Source organism: Pseudorca crassidens, chromosome 10 (genome assembly GCF_039906515.1).
Source record: "Pseudorca crassidens isolate mPseCra1 chromosome 10, mPseCra1.hap1, whole genome shotgun sequence".
Taxonomy (NCBI): domain Eukaryota; kingdom Metazoa; phylum Chordata; class Mammalia; order Artiodactyla; family Delphinidae; genus Pseudorca; species Pseudorca crassidens.
In genome coordinates, this window is record NC_090305.1 from 65,496,038 (window position 1) to 65,518,522 (window position 22,485).

The 22,485-nt window shown below is 40.6% G+C and overlaps 1 protein-coding gene across 13 annotated transcripts in view; it reads left to right on the forward strand.

Annotated features, from left to right (window-relative positions):
- Positions 1-22,485, forward strand: part of LARS2 (leucyl-tRNA synthetase 2, mitochondrial) — a 282,370-nt gene that overhangs the window by 121,689 nt on the left and 138,196 nt on the right. For all 13 annotated transcript variants that reach the window (XR_010946973.1, XR_010946974.1, XM_067754091.1 and 10 more), the window contains one exon: positions 20,493-20,584. Coding sequence is in view for 11 of the 13 variants with exons in the window: in XM_067754091.1 (XP_067610192.1) it covers positions 20,493-20,584 (92 nt within the window). In the remaining 2 variants the exon portion in view is untranslated. The remainder of the gene's footprint in view (positions 1-20,492; positions 20,585-22,485) is intronic.

The window sequence follows — 22,485 nt, forward strand, 5'->3', positions numbered from 1 at the left end:
GGTCCCAGTGCATATAAAAGTAATGTTTACATTATATTGTGGTTTGTTGTGTGCGATAGCATTATGTCTTTAAAAAAATGTACATACCTTATTAAAAAATAATGCTGTTGGAAAACTGGTGCCAATAGACTTGCTCAACGAAGGGTTGCCACAAACCATCAATTTGTAAAAAGCACAGTATCTGTGAAGTACAGTAAAGCAGAGTGCAGTACAATGAGGTTACTCCTGTATTCCTAGTTTGCTCAGAATTTTTATCATGAATGGGTATTGAGTTTTGTCATATGCCTTTTCTGCATCTATTGAGACAATACATGGTTTTTCTCCTTTAATCTGTTAATGTGATGTATTATGTTGATTGATTTTTTAAAAATGCTAAACCAACGTTGTGTTCCTAGGACAAATTTCATTTGGTCGTGATGTACTTTTTTGAATGTATATATTGCTGTATTCATTTGTCAGTATCCCTATGTGCCTGAAAGACACTGACCTGTAATTTACTTTTCTTGTAATATCTTTGTATTTAATATCAGGTTTATGCTAGCCTCATAAAACAAGCTAGGAAGTGTTCCCTTCTTCCCACTTTCTGAAAGTGTTGTGTATTATTAGTGTTATTTCTTTCTTTATTGTTCAATAGCATTCACCAGTGATGGTATCTTGACCTAGAGCTTTCTTTGTGGGAAGTTTTTAAATTACAGTTCTATTTCTTTAATGGATATAAGGCTATTCAGATCTTCTGATTTTTTTTTTTCTGTGTCAGTTTTAATTTGTGTTTTTCGAGGGATTTGTCTACCCTACCTCAGATTCTGTTCTAGACTGCCTTCTCTTTTTTTTCTCTATCCACTTTCCCTAGGTAGGCTCTATCCTCTTTAGTTTAAATATGATACTTTAAAAAATTATAAACATTTCCAACACAGGAATACAGAGAACATTATTCTAAATACTCAGACCCGCCATCCTGATATAATAGATATTACCATTTAATCTTGTTAATCTCAGCTTTTTTTCTTCTATGTTGCAGATACAGTTGTGCCTCTCCACAATCAGATTCCAGTCCTTCAGTTAAAAAAAAAGCTAGTGTCTATCCTTTGCCTTCTTGTTTTCATGCTTTTATTCTATGTATTGTTTATGGATACATACACACTTGTGTGTAATATTGTGTATTTTGAGTCAGTTCAAAATACACAATAGTTTATAGTTCATCCATTATAAGTGCTTATAGTTCATCCATTAAGTGCTGTATAATTATGACAATATTTAATTATCTATTTTCACATTGATAGAGTTTTAGGTTGTTTTAGATTTTTGTTCCAATGAACATCCTTGCACCTAACTGTTAGCCTGTGGGAGAAGTGGCATTGCTGGGTCATAGAGTGTACGCTCCTCAGCATAAATATGTCTTGCCAAATTGCTTTCCAAAATGTTGGTGCCAATTTATATTCCTACCAGAAATAAATGGCATTTCATATAGCCCTACATCCCTGACAATACTTGCTAATGTTAGGCTTTTAAATCTTTGCTAATTTGATATATGGGAAATGGCATCTAATTGTGTTTTCAATTTACATTTTCCTGAGTTCTGTCCTAGTGAAGCTATTTTTTATCTATTTAAGTTTCCTCTTCTCTGATTGGCTTGCTCACATTATTTGCCAAGTTCCTCATGGGTTGTTTGTCTTTTTCATATTGTTCTTACTGTTCATATAGTTCTTTTTTTTTTTGCGGGGGGGGGGTCTCAGTTGCTGTTCACGGGCTTTCTCTAGTTGAGGTGAGCAGGGGCTACTCTTCATTGCTGTGTGCGGGCTTCTCATTGTTGTGGCTTCTCTTGCTGCAGAGCTCGGGCTCTAGGCTCACAGGCTTCAGTGGTTGCAGCACGTGGGCTTCAGTAGTTGTGGCACATGGGCTCAGTAGTTGTGGCGCACGGGCTGTAGGGTGTGCAGGCTCTAGGGCACGTGGGCTTCAGTAGTTGTGGCTCGTGGGCTTAGTTGCTCTGCGGCGTGTGGGATCTTCCCGGACCAGGGATTGATCCCGTGTCCCCTGCATTGGCAGGTGGATTCTTAACCACTGCGCCACCAGGGAAGTCCCTCATATAGTTCTTTATATGGTCTGGATTATTGATTCTTTGTTAGTTAAATACAGTGCAAATGTCTTCTCCCAGTCTGTGGTTTGTCCTTGTATTTTGTGAGCCCGCCAGACCACAGATTGTAATTTGGGTTTGAGAATGGACAAGAATGATGATTTGGAAAGTTCAAGGTTGCTTTTACTTTGGTTTCCTCCTATAGCAGCAAATAAGTTGTGCAAAGGAGAGAAATGAGACAAGAGTGTAAGCAGATCATTGGGGTCCCCCACGTTCTTGTTGTAGTCAATGGAGATGTGCCTGAGGCCATGATCATCACAGTTCTCTTGGGGAAACCTAAAGTCACAAAGTTGGCCAGGCCTTGGGCATACAAGTAAATTACATGTGGACTTGGCAAGTGGAGAGGGAGGTGGTTTGGGGGTGATGAGTTGATCAGGAATCTGTGACTTTAGTCAGTGTCACTGGCCTCCCACCTGCCTCCTACCTCACAGATTTGTTGCAGGGTTCATGTGCAATGATCAATGAGAAAACTCTAAAAACCATAATGCAATTTTCCAGTGTAACCCAATTAATAATAGCAGTAATACGGTAGTTCTGAGGTTTGGATGTTTAAGCGGGGACCACTTGAAGCCAGAGATAAATCATTCTCTTTCAGGAGTCAGAAAAGACCACAGTGCCATTCGGTTTCTTCTTAAACTCATACAATGTCTGATGACATATTTAAAGTTTAGCACCATATGGTGATTTTGTTGTGTTTTCATATGTTGTGTGCACAGATGGTTAGAAAATAAAATTACCCACCTCCCACCTCAGCTGGTCTCCTCAGCACCTTCTGGGCCAGAAGCGGGGCAATTAAAGCATCAAGCTGCCAAGTCCCCCTCACAGAGTTGGACCTTGAATAATTTGTCTCAGGCAAAACACCGCAGGGCACTGCCCAAGTAGTGTTTTCCGCTTGGGCCTTTTTGCTATCTCCTGTGGAGGAGGAAGGAAATTGAGGCTATGTGTCTGGCAGCTGCATGATCATAATGCAATTACCCACAAATATCAGGAAGTGAGGGGAGTTCTTAGCAAGTGAACCATAATATACGTTTCATCAGCTTTCAGTTGGCCAGTCAGTCAACAAATGTTTATGAAGTGCCCAGAGAATGCATCGCATGCCATTTAGTTTTCAGATTTTCTAATCTCTGGAGCATCTGAAAGTAGAGAGTAGATTTCCAGGGCTTATCCTCTCAGATGTAATTTGAAAGGGACATTGAGTTGCTAGTCCAGTATTTTGATTGGAAACTGCCTGATTTATCTGCCTCACATTCCCAGAGGTCTTCTGTTTTGGGTCTAGTTACTGTCATTTAGATTCTTTACCCTGAAGTATTCGCTTCATTTTGATCCCCAACCTGTAATAATAGTGAGTTATTAAACTTGCTAAACAAAATTAAATGTTGTGTTTCTCATTTCTTGGAAATAAAGTGTTGAATCTACTCCACAGAAACCACGGCACTCTCTGAAAATAGCAATTTTTTCAGAAGCAGTAACCATGGTTGCTCTTAATTAGAAGCTGAATTGGTTTCAAATATAAAGTTTTGTTTTATGATGAAAGGGAGAGAAAGCTGGACATTCCTGGGGAATTGGTACTTCTCTCTCATTGGGAGGGCAGACAATCAGCTGCCCCAGCTTCCTTCCCTTCTTAACCTCCAAAGTCTTCTTAACTCTCCTTCATCTTCCTTCCCGTGCTGGAGGAAGAACTGTACTTTTGCCTGTTTGTTTCTTCCTTCTTAAAAAAAGTATTTTTAAATTGTACATAAAATTCCATATTCTCCCCTTTAAAAAGGAGAGATACAACATAGATAAGGCTACAGTCCCCTTTGACTACCCACTCCCCCCAGGCCCTTCTAGACAGTGATCCCTATCATTTTCCAGGGTATACCCCTCCAGAGCCTCATCTGTACATTGTCACCTGTAACTGTGTTCTCCTGTATCCCTTCTAGTCTGCTTGCCATCCATCCTGCCTGCCATCCCTGAGATGCCCATAGCTCTGCCCAAATGGAGGCAAGAGGTCCTGTTGGGTAAGCCATGGTCATGTGACCGGAGGCTGTTTTAGCTTGAGCTTCTAGGTCTCGCTTCCTGGCCAGCTCTGTCTAACTTGACAGGGCTCTGATCCCTGTGTTTGCCCCTCATCAGTAGCTGGCCCTCACTCCCCTTTGATATCTCGAGTCATGGTAAATTTTGCAGTCCTGTAGTGTTCCTGTGCTGGTCTTTGACTAGTTTGCTGTCAGATGGATCTCCTGCTTTGCTTTGTATGGTGGAAGGGCAGAACTCTGCAGGCCACATTTCCCAAGCTCTGGTGTCAGCTGGCCTCTGGCTGGTTTTGGACAGGAAGAATTCTGGCAAGATTGTAGGGGAGGAGGAAGGAAGAAGCCAAGGAATTTCTCTCTCTCTCTGACCTGGTTAGTATCTCCTTCATTATTCCAGTTCCATTTGGCCAGACCTGCCTCTTTCAGCTTCTGCAACTGATCTCAGCCTTTGGGTTCAGTTATCCCTGCTTCCTCCCTTTGTTCCTTCAGTCTAGAAGTGGGGGCAGTGTCCCACTCGTCCTAATTTCTGGGTTGTTTCCCTGTCCTCTTGGCTTCTCACTCAATTTAAAATACTTAGAGCATTTGTTAGAAGAACAGCTGGAAATGATGGTTTTTTACACCCTGGAAGTTTATTTTATGATTTCCAAGTTATAGCTGCCAGGACTTCTTGATTCCCTTTCTGCTGAAAGCACTCATCCAAGAAGAGGTTAACACCTAGGGGATTGGGAGGGCTCAGGTGGCCCTAAAATATAAATCCAGATGTTGGTGGGCGGGTTGTTGTTGTTGTTGTTGTTTTTAGGATAAATTGTCTAGTTGGCATATGTGAACTGTAGGTTTAGTTACTTGTGGAACTATGGAAGGATTAAACCAAGTTATGGTGATAGAAAAGAATAGAAATTTTAGAAGCCAAAAGGAGAGTTTAGAGTTCCTCCAGTGAATGTTTTTGATACTCTTGCCCATAGAGAAATCACAGACAAGAAAGTGGGCATTATATATGCAGAATGGGGGTATTTGATCTGGATGATGTAGAGCAGCGGTCCCCAACCTTTTTGGCACCAGGGACCGGTTTTGTGGAAGACAGTTTCTCCACGGACCACGGGTTGGGGGGGATAGTTTCGGGATGATTCAAGCACATTACTTTATTGTGCACTTTATTTCAATTATTATTACATTGTAATATATAATGAAATAATTATACAACTCACCATAATGCAGAATCAGTGGGAGCCCTGAGCTTGTTTTCACTTGCCACTCACTGATAGGGTTTTGATATGAGTCTGCAAGTAATTGATTTATTATGGTCCCTGTGCAGTCAAACCTCTCTGCTAATAATCTGTATTTGCACCCACTCCCCAGTGCTAGCATCACTGCCTCATCTCCACCTCAGATCATCAGGCATTAAATTCTCATAAGGAGAGTGCAACCTAGATCCCTCACGTGCACAGTTCACAGTAGGGTTCGCACTCCTATGAGAATCTAATGCTGCCACTGATCTGACAGAGGCAGAGCTCAGGCAGTAATGCGAGTGAAGGGAGCTGCTGTACATACAGATGAAGCTTCGCTCGCTCGCCCGCCTGCCCGCTGCTCACCTCCTGTTGTCCGGCCCGGTTCCTAACAGGCCATGGACCTGTACCAGTCCATGGCCCAGGGGTTGGGGACCCCTGATGTAGAAGAGACCAAGAGGTGAACGAGGTGGGCAAAGACAGCACTGACACGGTGTCTTTTAAATAAATAGGCTATAACAATTTGACCAGCAACTAGAATCTGCTGCCCAGGGGAAAGGGACAGGCTTTGGTATTTTGTAATCTTGTTATAGGTCTTTATTTTGTTCCTCCTGGACAGTAGTGAGTCATCTTATGGCACAAGAGTGAGTTCTGCCTTTGGTCACTGGATGTCTGGGAAACCCAAGGTGTAGAATTGATTAGACCCTTTCCTGTTTCGTAGAAACTTGGTTCACAGGGACATTGAATCCAGTGGTCCAGCCCATGATGGAAAGAACTGTCCTGACTCCCCACAGTCTGTATTCCAGGGCAGACATTTGTTTTTTGTTAATTTTTGGTAAGACTGTGAAATATTAAGAAGCTCTAAGATTTTTCTAACTTTCTTTTCTTAATAGGTCTTTATTGGAGTATAATTGCTTCACAATACTGTGTTAGTTTCTGTTGCACAACAGAGGGACTCAGCCATATGCATACACGTGTCCCTGTATCCCCTCCCTCTTGAGCCTCCCTCCCATCCTCCCTATCCTACCCCTCTAGGTCATCGCAAAGCACCGAGCCAGTCTCCCTGTGCTACGCTGCTGTTTCCCACCAGCCAACTGTTTTACATTCGGTAGTGTATATGTCCAGGCACTGCTACTCTCACTTTGCCCCAGCTTTGCCCTCCCACCCCATGTCCTCAAGTCCATTTTCTATGTCTGTTTCTTTATTCCTGCCCTGCAGCTAGGTTCATCAGTACTATTTTTTTTTTAAGATTCCATATATATGTGTTAGCATATGGTATTTGTTTTTCTCTTTCTGACTTATTTCACTCTGTATGACAGTCTCTAGGTCCATCCACCTCACTACAAATAATTCAATTTAATTTCTTTTTATGGCTGAGTAATATGCCATTGTATATATGTGCCACATCTTCTTTATCCATTCATCTGTCGATGGACATTTAGGTTGCTTCCATGTCCTGGCTATTGTAAATAGTGCTGCAGTGAACATTGTGGTACATCTCTCTTTTTGAATTATGGTTTTCTCAGGGTATATGCCCAGTAGTGGGATTGTGAGTCATATGGTAGTGCTATTTTTAGTTTTTTAAGGAACCTTCATACTGTTTTCCATAGTGGTTATATCAATTTACATTCTCACCAACAGTGCAGGAGGGTTCCCTTTTCACCACACCTTTTTCAGCATTTATTGTTTCTAACTTTTTTGATAATGGTCATTCTGACCACCGTGAGGTGATACCTCATTGTAGTTTTGATTTGCATTTCTCTAATAATTAGTGATATTGAGCAGCTTTTCATGTGCCTCTTGGCCATCTGTTTATCTTCCTTGGTGATGTCTACTTAGGTCTTCCGCCCATTTTTTAACTGGATTGTTTGTTTTTTTTGATATTGAGCTCCATGATCTGTTGGTATATTTTGGAGATTAATCCTTTATCTGTTGTTTCATTTGCAAATATTTTCTCCCATTTTGAGGGTTGTCTTTTTGTCTTGTTTATGGTTTCCTTTGCTGTGCAAAAGCTTTTAAGTTTAATTAAGTCTGATTTGTTTATTTTTGTTTTTATTTCCATTACTCTAGGGGGTGGGTCAAAGAAGATCTTGGTGTGGCTTATGTCAAAAAGTGTTTTTCCTCTGTTTTCCTCTAAGAGTTTTATAGTGTCTGGCCTTACATTTAAGTCTTTAATCTATTTGGAGTTTATTTTTGTGTATGGTGTTAGGTAGTGTTCTAATTTCATTCTTTTACATGTAGCTGTCCAGTTTTCCCAGCACTACTTATTGAAGAGGCTGTATTTTCTCCATTGTATGTTCTTGCCTCCTTTGTCATAAATTAGATGCCCATATGTGCGTGGGTTTATCTTTGGGCATTCTATCCTGTACCATTGATCTATATTTCTGTTTTTGTGCCAGTTCCGTACTGTCTTGATTACTGTAGCTCTGTAGTATAGTTTGAAGTTGGGGAGCCTGATTCCTCCAACTCCGTTTTCTGTTCTGAAGATTGCTTTGGCTATTCAGGGTCTTTTGTGTTTCCATACGAATTGTAAGATATCTTGTTCTAATTCTGTGAAAAATGAATGCCATTGCTAGTTTGATAGGGATTGCATTCACTCTGTAGATTGCTCTGGGTAGTATAGTCATTTTCACAATATTGATTCTTCCAATCCAAGAACATGGTATATTTCTCCAGCTGTATGTCATCTTTGATTTCTTTCATCAGTGTTTTATAGTTTTCTGAGTACAAGTCTTTTGTCTCCTTAGGCAGGTTTATTCCTGGGTATTTTATTCTTTTCGTTGCAGTGGTAAATGGGAGTGTTTCCTTAATTTCTCTTTCTGATTTTTCGTTGTTGGTTTATAGGAATGCCAGAGATTTCTGTGCATTAATTTTGTATCCTGCAACCTTACAAAATTCACTGATTAGTTCTAGTAGTTTTCTGGTGACATCTTTAGGATTTTCTATGTATAGTATCATGTCATCAACAAACAGTGACAGTTTTACTTCTTTTCCAATTTGTATTCCTTTTATTTCTTTTTATTCTCTGATTGCTGTGGCTAGGACTTCCAAAACTATGTTGAATAAGAGTGGCGAGAGTGGACATCCTTGTCTTTTTCCTCATCTTAGTGGAAATGCTTTCAGTTTTCACCATTGAGTATGATGCTTGCTGTGGGTTTGTCATATATGGCCTTTATTATGTTGAGGTAGGTTCCCTCTATGCTCATTTTCTGGAGAGTTTTTATCATAAGTGGGTGTTGAATTTTGTCAAAAGCTTTTTCTGTATCTATTGAGATGATCATATGATTCTTATTCCTTAATTTGTTAATGTGGTGTATCACTGATTGATTTGCATATATTGAAGAATCCTTGCATCCCTGGTATAAATCCCACTTGATCATGGTGTATGATCCTTTTAACGTGGTGTTGGATTCTGTTTGCTAGTATTTTGTTCAGGATTTTTGCATCTATGTTCATCAGTGGTATTGGTCTATAATTGTCTTTTTTTGTGATATCTTTTTCTGGTTTTGGTATAAGGTTGATGGTGGCTTTGTAGAATGAATTTGGGAGTGTTTCTTCCTCTGCAATATTTTGGAAGAGTTTGAGAAGGATTGGTGTTAGCTCTTCTCTAACTGTTTGATAGAATTTGCCTGAGAAGCCATCTGGCCCTGGACTTTTGTTTGTTGGAAGATTTTTTTTTTTTCAGCTTTATTGAGGTATATTTGACATAAAATTACAAGACGTTTAAAATGTACATCTTGGTGATATGATGTATGTGTACATTGTGAAAGGATTCCACCCATCTCGTTAATCAACACATCCATCACATCACGTATTTATCCTTTTTGGGGGGGAGGAAGGAACATTTAAGTTCTACTCTTTCAGTAAATTTCAATTATACAATACAGTGTTATCACTACAGTTGCCATGTTTTTCATTACATCCTCAGACCTTATTCATCTTATAACTGAAACTTTGTACCCTATTACCAACCTCTCCTTATTTCCCCCACCCCTGAACCGGGCAACCACTTTTCTGCTCTGTTTCTAGCCTTTGACTTTTTTTTTTTTTTTTTAAGATTTCACATATAAGTGATTCTATGCAGTATTAGTCTTCCTCTGCCTGGCTTATTTTAGGTTAATTACATTTAAAAAGCATTCCAACCCATGTCCTCAAAAGCTGTATAATCTTCCTTTACAAATCAGAGTTTTTATTTAAATTGTATAAAAACTATATATGGTTTGCATTATTTTTTCTTATTAGACATCAGGTGTTTTTTGTTTTTTTTTTTTTTTTTTTTTTTTTTTTTGCGGTACGCGGGCCTCTCGCTGTTGTGGCCTCTCCCGTTGCGGAGCACAGGCTCCGGATGCACAGGCCGAGCTGCCATGGCTCATGGGCCCAGCCGCTCCACGGCATGTGGGATCCTCCCGGACCGGGGCACGAACCCGCGTCCCCTGCATCGGCAGACGGACTCTCAACCACTGCGCCACCAGGGAAGCCCTAGTCATCAGTTTTATACACATAAGTGTATACATGTCAATCCCAACAGCTCAATTCATGACACCAGCACCACCACCACCCCGCCACTTACCCCCCATGGTGTCCATATGTTTGTTCTCTACATCTGTATCTCAATTTCTGCCCTGCAAACCAGTTCATCTGTACCATTTCTCTAGGTTCCACATATATGTGTTAATATACGATATTTGTTTTCCTCTTTCTGACTTACTTCACTCTGTATGACAGTCTCTAGATCCATCCACGTCTCTACTAAGGACCGAATTTCGTTCCTTTTTATGGCTGAGTAACATTCCATTGTACATATTTACCACATCTTCTTTATCCATTAGTCTGTCGATGGGCGTTTAGGTTGCTTCCATGACCTGGCTATTGTAAATAGTGCTGCAATGAACATTGGGGTGCATGTGTCTTTTTCAGTTATGGTTTTCTCTGGGTATATGCCCAGTAGTGGGATTGCTGGATCATATGGTAATTCAATTTTTAGTTTTTTTAAACAACTTCCATACTGTTCTCCATAGTGGCTGTATCAATTTACATTCCCACCAACAGTGCAAGAGGGTTCCCTTTCCTCCACACCCTCTCCAGCATTTGCTGTTTGTAGATTTTCTGATGATGCCCATTCTAACTGGTGTCAGGTGATACCTCACTGTAGTTTTGATTTGCATTTCTCTAATAATTAGTGATGTTGAGCAGCTTTTCATGTGCTTCTCTGCCATCTGTATGTCTTCTTTGAAGAAATGTCTATTTAGGTCTTCTGCCCATTTTTGGATTCGGTTGTTTGTTTTTTTAACATTGAGCTGCATGAACTGCTTGTAAATTTTGGAGATTAATCGTTTGTCCGTTGATTCGTTTGCAAATATTTTCTCCCATTCTGAGGGTTGTCTTTTTGTCTTCTTTATGGTTTCCTTTGCTGTGCAAAAGCTTTGAAGTTTCATTAGGTCACATTTGTTTATTTTTGTTTTTATTTCCACTACTCTAGGAGGTGGATCAGAAAAGATCTTGCTATGATTTATGTCAAAGAGTGTTCTTCCTATGTTTTCCTCTAAAAGTTTTACAGTGTCTGGTCTTACATTTAGGTATCTAATCCATTTTGAGTTTATTTTGGTGCATGGTGGTCAGGAGTGTTCTAATTTCATTCTTTTACATGTAGCTGTCCAGTTTTCCCAGCACCACTTATTGAAGAGACTGTCTTTTCTCCATTGTATATCCTTGCCTCCTATGTCATAGATTAGTTGACCATAGGTGTGTGGGTTTATCTCTGTGCTTTCTATCTTGTTCCATTGATCAACATTTCTGTTTTTGTGCCAGTACCATATTGTCTTGATTACTGTAGCTTTGTAGTATATTCTGAAGTCAGGGAGTCTGATTCCTCCAGCTCTGTTTTTTTCCTCAAGACTGCTTTGGCCATTCAGGGTCTTTTGTGTCTCCATACAAATTTTAAGATATTTTGTTCTAGTTCTGTAAAAAATGCCATTGGTAATTTGATAGATTGAATCTGTAGATTGCTTTGGGTAGTATAGTCATTTTCACAATGTTGATTCTTCCAATCCAAGAACATGGTATATCTCTCCATTTGTTGGTATCATCTTTAATTTCTTTCATCAGTGTCTTATAGTTTTCTGCATACAGGTCTTTTGTCTCCCTAGGTAGGTTTATTCCTAGTTATTTTGTTCTTTTTGTTGCAGTGGTAAATGGGAGTGTTTCCTTAATTTCTCTTTCAGATTTTTCATCATTAGTGTATAGGAATGCAAGAGATTTCTGTGCATTAATTTTGTATCCTGCAACTTTACCAAATAGCTCTTTACCAGAGCTATTGAGTAGCTCTAGTAGTTCTCTGGTGGCATCTTTAGGATTCTTTATGTATAGTACCATGTCATCTGCAAACAATGACAGTTTTACTTCTTTTCCAATTTGTATTCCTTTTATTTCTTTTTCTTCTCTGATTTCTGTGGCTAGGACTTCTAAAACTATGTTGAATAACAGTGGTGAGAGTGGATATCCTTGTCTTGTTCCTGATCTTAGAGGAAATGCTTTCCGTTTTTCACCATTGAGAATGATGTGTGCTGTGGGTTTGTCGTATATGGCCTTTATTATGTTGAGGTAGGTTCCCTCCATGCCTACTTTCTGGAGAGTTTTTATCATAAATGGGTGTTGAATTTTGTCAAAAGCTTTTTCTGCATCTATTGAGGTGATCATATGGTTTTTATTCTTCAATTTCTTAATATGGTGTATCACATTGATTGATTTGTGTATATTGAAGAATCCTTGCATCCCTGGGATAAATCCCACTTGATCATGGTGTATGCTCCTTATAATGTGTTGTTGGATTCTGTTTGCTAGTATTTTGTTGAGGATTTTTGCATCTATATTCATCAGTGATATTGGTCTGTAATTTTCATTTTTTGTAGTATCTTTGTCTGGTTTTGGTATCAGGGTAATGGTGGCCTCATAGAATGAATGTGGGAGTATTCCTTCCTCTGCAGTTTTTTGGAAGAGTTTGAGAAGGGTGGTTGTTAGTCCTTCTCTAAATGTTTGATAGCATTCACCTGTGAAGCCATCTGGTCCTGGACTTTTGTTTGCTAGAAGACTGTTAATCACAGTTTCAGTTTCATTACTTGTGATTGGTCTGTTCATATTTTCTATTTCTTCCTGGTTCAGTCCTGGGAGGTTATACCTTTCTAAGAATTTGTCCATTTCTTCCAGGTTGTCCATTTTATTGGCATAGAGTTGCTTGTAGTAGTCTCTTAGGATGCTTTATATTTCTGTGGTGTCTGTTGTAACGTCTCCTTTTCCATTTCTAATTTTATTGATTTGAGTCCTCTCCCTCTTTTTCTTGATGAGTCTGGCTAATGGTTTATCAATTTTGATTATCTTCTCAAAGAACCAGCTTTTAGTTTTATTGATCTTTGCTATTGTGTTCTTTGTTTCTTTTTCATTTATTTCTGCTCTGATCTTTATGATTTCTTTCCTTCTGCTATCTTTGGGTTTTGTTTGTTCTTCTTTCTCTAGTTCCTTTAGGTGTAAGGTTAGATTGTTTATTTGAGATTCTTCTTGTTTCTTGAGGTAGGCTTGTATAGCTATAAACTTCCCTCTTAGAACTGCTTTTGCTGCATCCCACAGGTTTTGGATCATCGTGTTTTCATTGTCATTTGTCTCTAGGTATTTTTTGATTTCCTCTTTGATTTGTTCAGTGATCTCTTGGTTATTTAGTAACGTATTGTTTAGCCTCCATGTGTTTGTGTTTTTTACCTTTTTTTCCCTGTAATTCATTTCTAATCTCAGAGCCTTGTGGTCAGTAAAGATGCTTGATATGATTTCAATTTTCTTAAAAATTTACTGAGGCTTGATTTGTGACCCAAGATGTGATCTATCCTGTAGAATGTTCCATGTGCACTTGAGAAGAATGTGTAAACTGCTGTTTTTGGATGGAATGTCCTATAAATATCAATTAAATCTATCTGGTCTATTGTGTCATTTAAAGCTTCTGTTTCCTTATTAATTTTCTGTTTGGATGATCTGTCCATTGGTGTAAGTGAGGTGTTAAAGTCCTCCACTATTATTGTGTTACTGTCGATTTCCTCTTTTATAGCTGTTAGCAGTTGCCTTATGTATTGTGGTACCCTTATGTGGGTGCATATATATTTATAATTGTTATATGTTCTCCTTAGATTGATCCCTTGATCATTATGTAGTGTCCTTCCTTGTCTCTTGTAACATTCTTTATTTTAAAGCCTATTTTATCTGATATGAGTATTGCTACTTCAGCTTTCTTTTGATTTCCATTTGCATGGAATATCTTTTTCCATCCCCTCACTTTCAGTCTGTATGTGTCCCTAGGTCTGAAGTGGGTCTCTTGTAGACAGCATATATACGGGTCTTGTTTTTGTATCCATTCAGCCAGTCTATGTCTTTTGGTTGGAGCATTTAATCCATTCACGTTTAAGGTAATTATTGATGTGTATGTCCCTATGACCATTTTCTTAATTGTTCTGGGTTTGTTTTTATAGGTCTTTTTCTTCTCTTGTGTTTCCCGCTTAGAGTAGTTTCTTTAGCATTTGTTGTAGAGCTGGTTTGGTGGTGCTGAATTCTCTTAGCTTTTGCTTGTCTGAAAAGCTTTTTATTTCTCCATCGAATCTGAATGAGAGCCTTGCTGGGTAGAGTAATCTTGGTTGTAGGTTTTTCTCTTTCATCACTTTAAGTATATCCTGCCACTCCTTTATGGCCAGCAGAGCTTCCGCTGAAAATCAGCTGATAACCTTATGGGGATTACTTTGTAATGTTGTTTTTTGTTTTTCCCTTGCTGCTTTTTTTTTTTTTTTTTTGGCGGTACGCGGGCCTACTCACTGTTGTGGCCTCTCCCATTGCGAAGCACAGGCTCCAGACGCACAGGCTCAGCAGCCATGGCTCACGGGCCCAGCCGCTCCGTGGCCTGTGGGATCTTCCCGGACCGGGGCACGAACCCGTGTCCCCTGCATTGGCAGGCGGACTCCCAACCACTGTGCCACCAGGGAAGCCCTCCCTTGCTGCTTTTAATATTTTATCTTTGAATTTAATTTTTGTTAGTTTGATTAATATGTGTCTTGGTGTGTTTTTCCTAGGGTTTATCCTGTATGGGACTCTCTGCTTTCTGGACTTGGGTGACTATTTCCTTTCCCATGTTAGGGAAGTTTTCAACTATAATCTCTTCAAATATTTTCTCAGACCCTTTCTTTTTCTCTTCTTCTTCTGGGAACCCTATAATTCGAATGTTGGTGTTTTTAGTGTTGTCCCAGAGGTCTCTGAGATTGTCTTCAATTCTTTTCATTCTTTTTTCTTTATTCTGATCTTATTTTCACCATTTTGTTCTCCAGCTCACTTATTTGTTCTGTTTCAGTTATTCTGTTTTTGATTCCTTCTAGTGTATTTTCCATTTCTGTTATTGTGTTGTTCATCTTTGTTTGTTTATTCCTTAGTTCTTCTAGATCTTTGTTAAACATTTCTTGTATTTTCTCAGTCCTTGCCTCCATTCTATTTCCGAGATTCTGGATCATCTTTACTATCATTACTCTGAATTCTTTTTCAGGTAGATTGCCTATTTCCTCTTCATTTATTTGGTCTTGTAGGTTTTTACCTTGCTCCTTCATCTGTGACATATTTTTTTGCCATCTAATTTTTTTTTTTTTTTTTTTTTATGAGTGGGATTGTGTTCCTATCTTACTGGTTGTTTGGCCTGGGCTTCCAGCCCTGGAGTTTGTAGGCTATTGGGTAGAGCTGGGTCTTGGTGCTGAGATGAGGAACTCCGTGAGACCTCACTTGGATGAATATTCCGTGGTGTCTGAGGTTCTCTGTTAGTCCAGTGGTTCAGACTCGGACCTCCCACCACAGGATCTTCAACCCGACCCCAGGCTCGTGAACTAAGTTCCCACAAGCCGCCTGGGGTGGCAAAAACAAATAAATAAAATGAAGAAAAAGAACAATAACAAAGTAAAAAATAAAATTAGCCTAGGAAACTAACAGATATGTTAGGAAGAATATAAAAATAAAGTTATAGATGCATCAACAACTTGAAGGTACATCAGTACCACAACAGTAAAAAAAGTGGAGGAGGGAAAAGAAAAAAAAAGTGGGGACGGGGAAGGCCTTTGCTGTGGAGGGCAGGGCCTAAGCAAAGGCAAGGTTTGGGTAGTGGGTGGGGCCAATGCTCAGGACCCGTGGGGCTGGGAAAGGCCCTGGGGGCTGTGGGGGGGTGGAGCTTAGGCTCAAGGAACAGAAGGGACCCAGGTGTGCCCCCCACCTCTGGTCTCAGATGGTAGGGGACCTCACCTGGGAGCCCAACAGGCTTCCTGGACTGAGTGGGTGGGGCAAACGCCCTCTTCTCCTCTCCTCTGGTCTGGGAGGGCCCCTCCTGCGTGCCTCTACTGATCTCCCTAGCCTCCGTCCTATGCCCCCAAGGACCGACGCAGCCTGGAGGGGGGTTTGGAGGGCAGGTACCGGCTTGGAAGCTCAGCAGGCTCCCCTGCCCAAGTGGGCCAGGCGATCCCGCTCTGCTCCTCTCCCACGCTTCCCAGAGAGTCCCTCCTGCCTGCCTCTCCTGATCTCACCAGCCTCAGGGGCGTCAATCCTGTCTGACCTCCACTTCTTCTCTGCCCTCAGCCCCGCTACGTCCTACCGGTTCACTTTGGGGTTCCTCCTGTCTCCTTGGGCATCAGAGTCCCCCACCAGCAGCAGGCAGGTGCCCTAGTTATGGGGAGGCGCTAACTCTGCGTCTTCCCACACCACCCTCTTGACTCTTCCTTCCCTAACTATATTTTCATAGACAGCTTGGGGTAACATGTGAACTAAGAATATATTTTCATGTTAATTTCATCTGAAAACAAAAATAGAAGTGAATAAGTATATTACATAAATCCAGACTGATTTTTTGACTGTCTCTGTATTGACTTTATTTAAAAACATGGATGGTAACCTAACAATGTTAATAGGCAGAAACATTGAACTGGTGCCATTTTGGCAGTTCCAATGAAGAAACCAAGTGGTAATTAAGTTTTCCCCTTTCTTGTGGAACATGGTTATACAACAGTTACATTATTCTGCCAGCGAAGTAGCCCTAGGAGAATTAAAGCATCGCTGGAAGCTGTACTCTAGTGTTATCCATGGAAGTATTTCAGAACTTTCTACTAATCAAGCACAAATCCCCAACATGGGATTATTATTATTTTTAGCTGTTGAAAATTAAAAAGAAAAAGAAAAATATGTGCAGGAAATGTTTTTCATCTATGGATTAAGCAGTACTCAAGAGAAAGCTGTATTCTAAAGGTTGAGTGTTTTAGTCAGGATTCTTGGCTACCAGGGACTGAAACCCAACTCAGACCAGTTTAAGCAGAAAAGGAGGTTTTGTGTGTTTTTACAAATCCTAGTGTAACTCACAGAACCAAAGGAAATGTTGTAGGAATGGGGCCCACTAGGAATTAGGCCCGCGTCCTGGGAGCACATCAGTATCCCTAGTCTCTGCTTCCCATTTCTGCATCTGTCCACATGCCAGCAGTATTTTCTTAGACATCTCCACCAGGTGCTCCCTCTGTGGCCAGAGGGGTGGGTTTTGTGATTCGCCGCCTGCAGCAGGACCATATGAAGTAGGAGGAGGAGCATTTTGCCAGAAGGGGAGGGTGCTGTTTGGAAAGATGAAACACTTTGGGTAGGACACATTTAGCAAGAGGAAAAGAGACCTCAGGTCTGAAAGATCAACTGGATTGGGTTATGTTTTGACAACTTCCTAAAACTACATAGACTAGATATTCCTAGGGAATGGTAGAATCTTTTTAAAAGACATGTATACACACACACACGTACTTACATATTTTGTACAGATGTCCATGATACGTTAAATGAAAAAAAGGTCATAAAATAGTGTATGACAGGTTCTATTTCCATAAAAACAAACCATCCAGCTCCTATATATATATATATATATATATATATATATATATATATATGTATGTGTATCTTTGTTTGAGTGAAGAGAAAGGTGTGGAAGGATACAAAGGCTGATATTGTTGGTTACATCAAGGAGTTGAGAATAGGAGTTGGGGCTGGGGGAGATGATCAGCTTTGCCTTTATATATCATGTATTGTGTCATTTCACTTGTTAAAATAAGCTTGTGTTATGCTCGTAATTTGAGAAACATCCAATTAAGGAAAAAGAAGAGGAGCCTATTCCGACTGACCTCAGGAGCGTGGATGCAGGGATTGAATGTGATAGCTTGGGAGTCATGTCATTTTTTTTTTTTGGCTGTGCCGCATGGCTTGCAGGATCTTAGTTCCCTGACCATGGATTGAATCCGGGCTCTTGGCAGTGAGAGCGCGGAGTCCTAACCACTGGACTGTGAGGAAATTCCCCGGGAGTCATGTTATCTTAGGCTGGCAGGCCAGGGCATTCCACTCTTCCCAGATTTCCAGGACTGGGAAGCACGGCAGAGGATGTTGCAAACCAGACTGGAGCAGCAGCAAACTGGAGAGATCCACAGCACTGTTGTTCACCAAGTCTGTATCCCGTACAGAAAGCAGACCTAAGTGGATCAGACCTACCACCACCCCTGATATAGCAAAATCTCCTGGGCAGGACCCTTCCTACCCAGCACACAGATGGCTGCTTCTGCTCATGGACTACCCCTGCTCCAGTCAGCCATGGCAAGAACAGCTGGGCTACTTTCAAATGAAGCACCTGATCTGAGCCACTAATTATGCGCGAAAGCAGAACTGATGCGCCCCTTTCATGGAAAAGAAGGCCAAACGGCTGGCCCTTTGAGCCTCATGGTCTGTTCGGTTTGGTTAAGAACTTCCAATACCTGGCACTAACTTGCTACAGAGGCTCTTATCATAAGTAACACACCCTTAGGATTGTACATGGATGAGGATGTGTGTGAGGTCGAGGGGTCTCCCTGTCTGTTGTCACAGAACCACCATAATGAATGTGGCTAAAGAGACATGGGCTGAGGTCCTGACGAGGGAATCGGTGATGTGCGATGTTCTGAGGTGCTGAAGATCAAACAGACAACAGCAGCTGCCACTGCAGCCAGCCCTGCCATTTACTGGGTGCCTGGACTGTGCTGGGTGTACCACATACATCTTAGTGTGTAATTCTCAACGATTTGGGTGGCTGCTTTCAGTCACAGTTGATAGTTGGGACTCAGGGTAAGTGATGTGCCTCAGGTCCCACTGCCAGTAAATGGCAGGTTTGGGTTAGGACATTTTCCCCCAAACCACACAGCCTCCTGAGGAGCGAGCCTTTATTGCATTTCCCACTCACTAGCCAAAGGAGTTAGAGCAGCTCTGATTTTAGATGCATGGTCTTCATTCTTGAGATGGAATTGTTCCATCAGAACTAAAACCTAATTAAAAAATAATAATGTGCAGAATGGAAGGACGATGTAAGGCAAGTGGCTTCTGCCACTGGGAGGGCCATGCCTGTTCTCTTACTGCCACCTGCTAAGAGGGACTAGGGAGAGAACGGATCTGGGCACTGGGATTCAAGTGTGAACCCAGTTCGGGACACTAAATTGTAGGTGCTTATGGACCTGAGGCAGAGGTGGCCATGGGTGATACTCATTTGCATCTCAGAGAGTCTTTGAACAAGACAGAAAGATGGAAGAAAACTCTAGGTGCACAATGAAAAAAAAACAACACACAGAAATAATATGATCCCAATTGTTAAAAATTGGATATAAATTTACCAAATAACAGTTATGTATGGCTATATGGTAGAATTAAGGGTATTTTATTTTCTTCTGAATATTTTTCTCTGTGTATCAAGACTATTTGTAGTGAACATGCATTATTTCAATAATCAGGGGAAAAAGTTATTTATAAAAGAAAATGAGACCTGTTTCTTTAGTGGAAAATGTCCCATCATGATATGGGCGGGTGATAAGGTAGTGCCAGTAAGTGTGTCTGAGTGTCCATCACTATCCAAGATGTATGTGAACAGAAGCTCAGGTTCTGTGCATGATTACAAACAAACACAAACAAACAAACAAACTCAGCTTGTGGCAGTTGACAGATCAGGAGCTTGATAGGAAGTAAGAAGGCCAGCTGTAAAGGGCTGTTTTCTAGAAATACTGGAGCCTTCTCAGGCCATCCTCACCCACAGGCAAGCTTCAGAAATATGGCTCTGGGAGAAGCTGTGGTTATGGCTTTGTGGCTGAAAATCAGCATTAGAGAAGGGTAGGAGTCTGAGTTTTCAAAGCAGGTGTCCTGCCTGGCAGTGGGTAGAGAGCCCAGCCTTCTGAGTCTGTCCCTTGATGCCACAGCTTGTGTTTCAAGCCATTGTTCCCATTCATGGCATGTAAGTTAGGTTGAGAGAACTTCCTATTGAAGCTGCCAGCTGAGCTGTGACTGGTCATCCATTTGCAGAAATGAGTGCCTATCCTGGTCTGAAGTAATTGCTTCTGGTGTGACCTAGCTGGGCTGCTTACTCTTGTTGGTCCATCGTTGCTTGGACTGTCAAATAAAGGAGTGGGGATGGAGGATATGTTTCAAAAGCTTCTTCGAGCTCTGAGATCTTAGGATCCCCTGTTCTTTGGAAAATGGAAATATCTTATAGGAGGTGATTCAGAGTGGCTTATTGTACACTTCAAAAGTGGCTAGTGTGACTGAGGAACTGAATTTTAAATTTTAATTAATTTTAACTAATTTAAGTTTAAATTTATATAACCACATGTGGCTAGGGGCTACCCTATTGGACAGCACAACTCCTTAACTGGAAAATCTAGCACGAGGTGAGCATTTTGAATGCCTATATATATTTTTATATATACCTATTTTTGAAATTAAAAGAAACTTTTTATAATGTCAGAAAAACGCTTTGGGTTCATTACACACAATACAGACAAGAAGAAGAAGAAAGTAAAAAATAGTCACGAAAATACCTACTCAGAGATAACTGCTATTGGCACCTTGGTGTATAACCTTCTAAATTCTCTTCTGTGCTTACGTCTTAGATAGCCAGCTGGCTTTCAAAAGCATAGTTTGAAATCATCCAGGAAAGGGATAAGATGTGTTAGAAAGAGAGAATGCCTGCTCATTGCCCAGAAGAGAATACTGATAAAGATTTTAGCAATCTGCCACGGCTGATGTTTCCTTTCTGGGTGCTAGGTTATCAATCCCATGGGATGGGATGCATTTGGATTGCCTGCCGAAAATGCTGCGATCGAGAGGAATCTACATCCAGAAAGTTGGACACAGAGGTATGTGTTTACAGGCATATTCAAGCACTTGTATACAGAACCCTTAAACAATTTTTTTAACCTGTGCACAAGAAATAGAAAGTAAAGCAAACAAAACATTGCAGTCTGCCGAGCGATAAACAGGATTGTCTGTATTTGGTGTTTGCCTTTTTGCACACTGTATTCTTATCTAAGAAATAACAAAGAGGGTTTGGATATCATTCATGTGTTCATTTGGATGCTTTGTTATTTAGTTATTCTTCCTTTGAGTATTTGCGTTTGGAAGGAAAAAGGAGAAGGAAAGGGTGACATTTGTTAAATTTCTACAGTGCTCTTCATCTTCGTGACTGTAGTTTGAGCCATATACAAATTCCACATTATAATTTTCTCTGCAAATTCTGTTAATTTTTTGCCTTCACCATTCTGAAGGAAGAGGAACTTAGATATTCAGCGAGGAAATATATGGCCAATTTATTCTGGGTGTGGCTTTCTTCAAGGAGGACAGTACCCACTGTGCCTCAGGCTTCCATGTACTTGTGGGCCAGCAGTGCCCATCCCTCTCCCTCCTGATAAAGCCTTGAGGGCCTTATACCAGAACCCAGCAGAATGTTCTGGGCTCACTCCAGCCCCTTTCACAAAGCCTTTCCTCACCCTACCCGGTTCAAAGTCTATCCCCATTGTCTTTCACCTCCCTTTGCTTTATCTTGCCCAAGGCTACATTGTAAAAAGAAATATCTTCTGCACCATCTATTTGTCTTTTTTCTTCCTAATCCCTAGTTTCCACTTTTCCAATTATGGTTAATTCTAGAGTAATGGGAGTGATGAAAAAAGGAGGAAATAATGATTTAAATAAAATGGGTCAAATATGGTATAAGTTTGATGTAAGCTAGGCTAGGGACTGGCAAATTCCATGGGCCAAATTTGGCCCTGCCTGATTTTGTAAATAAAGTTTTATTGGAACACAAGCCACACCCATTTGTTTATATATTGGTCATGGCTGCTTTCATGATACAATGGCAGAACTGAGTAGTTGTGACAGAGACCATATGGCTCACAGAGCTGAAAACATTTACCATCTGGTCCTTTACAGAAAGTTTGCCAACTCCTCCAAGGAGGAGTAGTATGCTCCTCCAACTAGAGCATAGCAGTAAAGAAGATGGCCCCTGAATCAGGCCACATAGGTACAAATCCTGCCTTTCCTTCTTCCTAGCCATTCACCTTGAGCAAATTACTTAACCTCTCTCCGCCTCAGTTTATTTATCTGTAAAGGAGGGATAGTCATAGTTCCTACCTCTTATGAATGGATAAAGATTAAGCACTGTCTTAGTCAGCTGCTATAACAAAAATACCATAGTCTGGGTGGCTTATAAACAACAGAAATGTATTTCTCTCAGTTCTATAGGCTGGGAAGTCCGAGATCAAGGCACTTGCAGATTTGGTGTCTGGTGAGGACCTGCTTCTTGGTTCATAGACAGCTGTCCTCTCTCTGTGTCTTGACATGGTAGAAGGGGCAAGGTTGCTCTCTGGAGTCTCTTTTATAAAGGCACTAATCCGGTTACCTCTCATAGTACCTTTGGTTACCTCTAAATACCATTACGTTGGAGATTAGGTTTTAACATAACAATTTGAGGGAGACACAAACATTCAGTCTGTTGCAAGCACTTTTCTGTAAAATGCTTAACATGAGGCTTGGAATTAAAATAAGCTATTGTTAGCTAATCAGAGATCACCTAGAGAACTTCTTCATGGTTTTCCATATTTTCAGTCTGCTTGTACTGAAAGGGGACACAGTAGAAATTAATTAGTCCTTTTTCTTTAAAAAGAAAAAAGAGGACCTAGAGATCATCATATTAACTGAAGTCAGACAGAGGAAGACAAATATCGTATGATATCACTTACATGTAGAATCTAAAAAAATGATA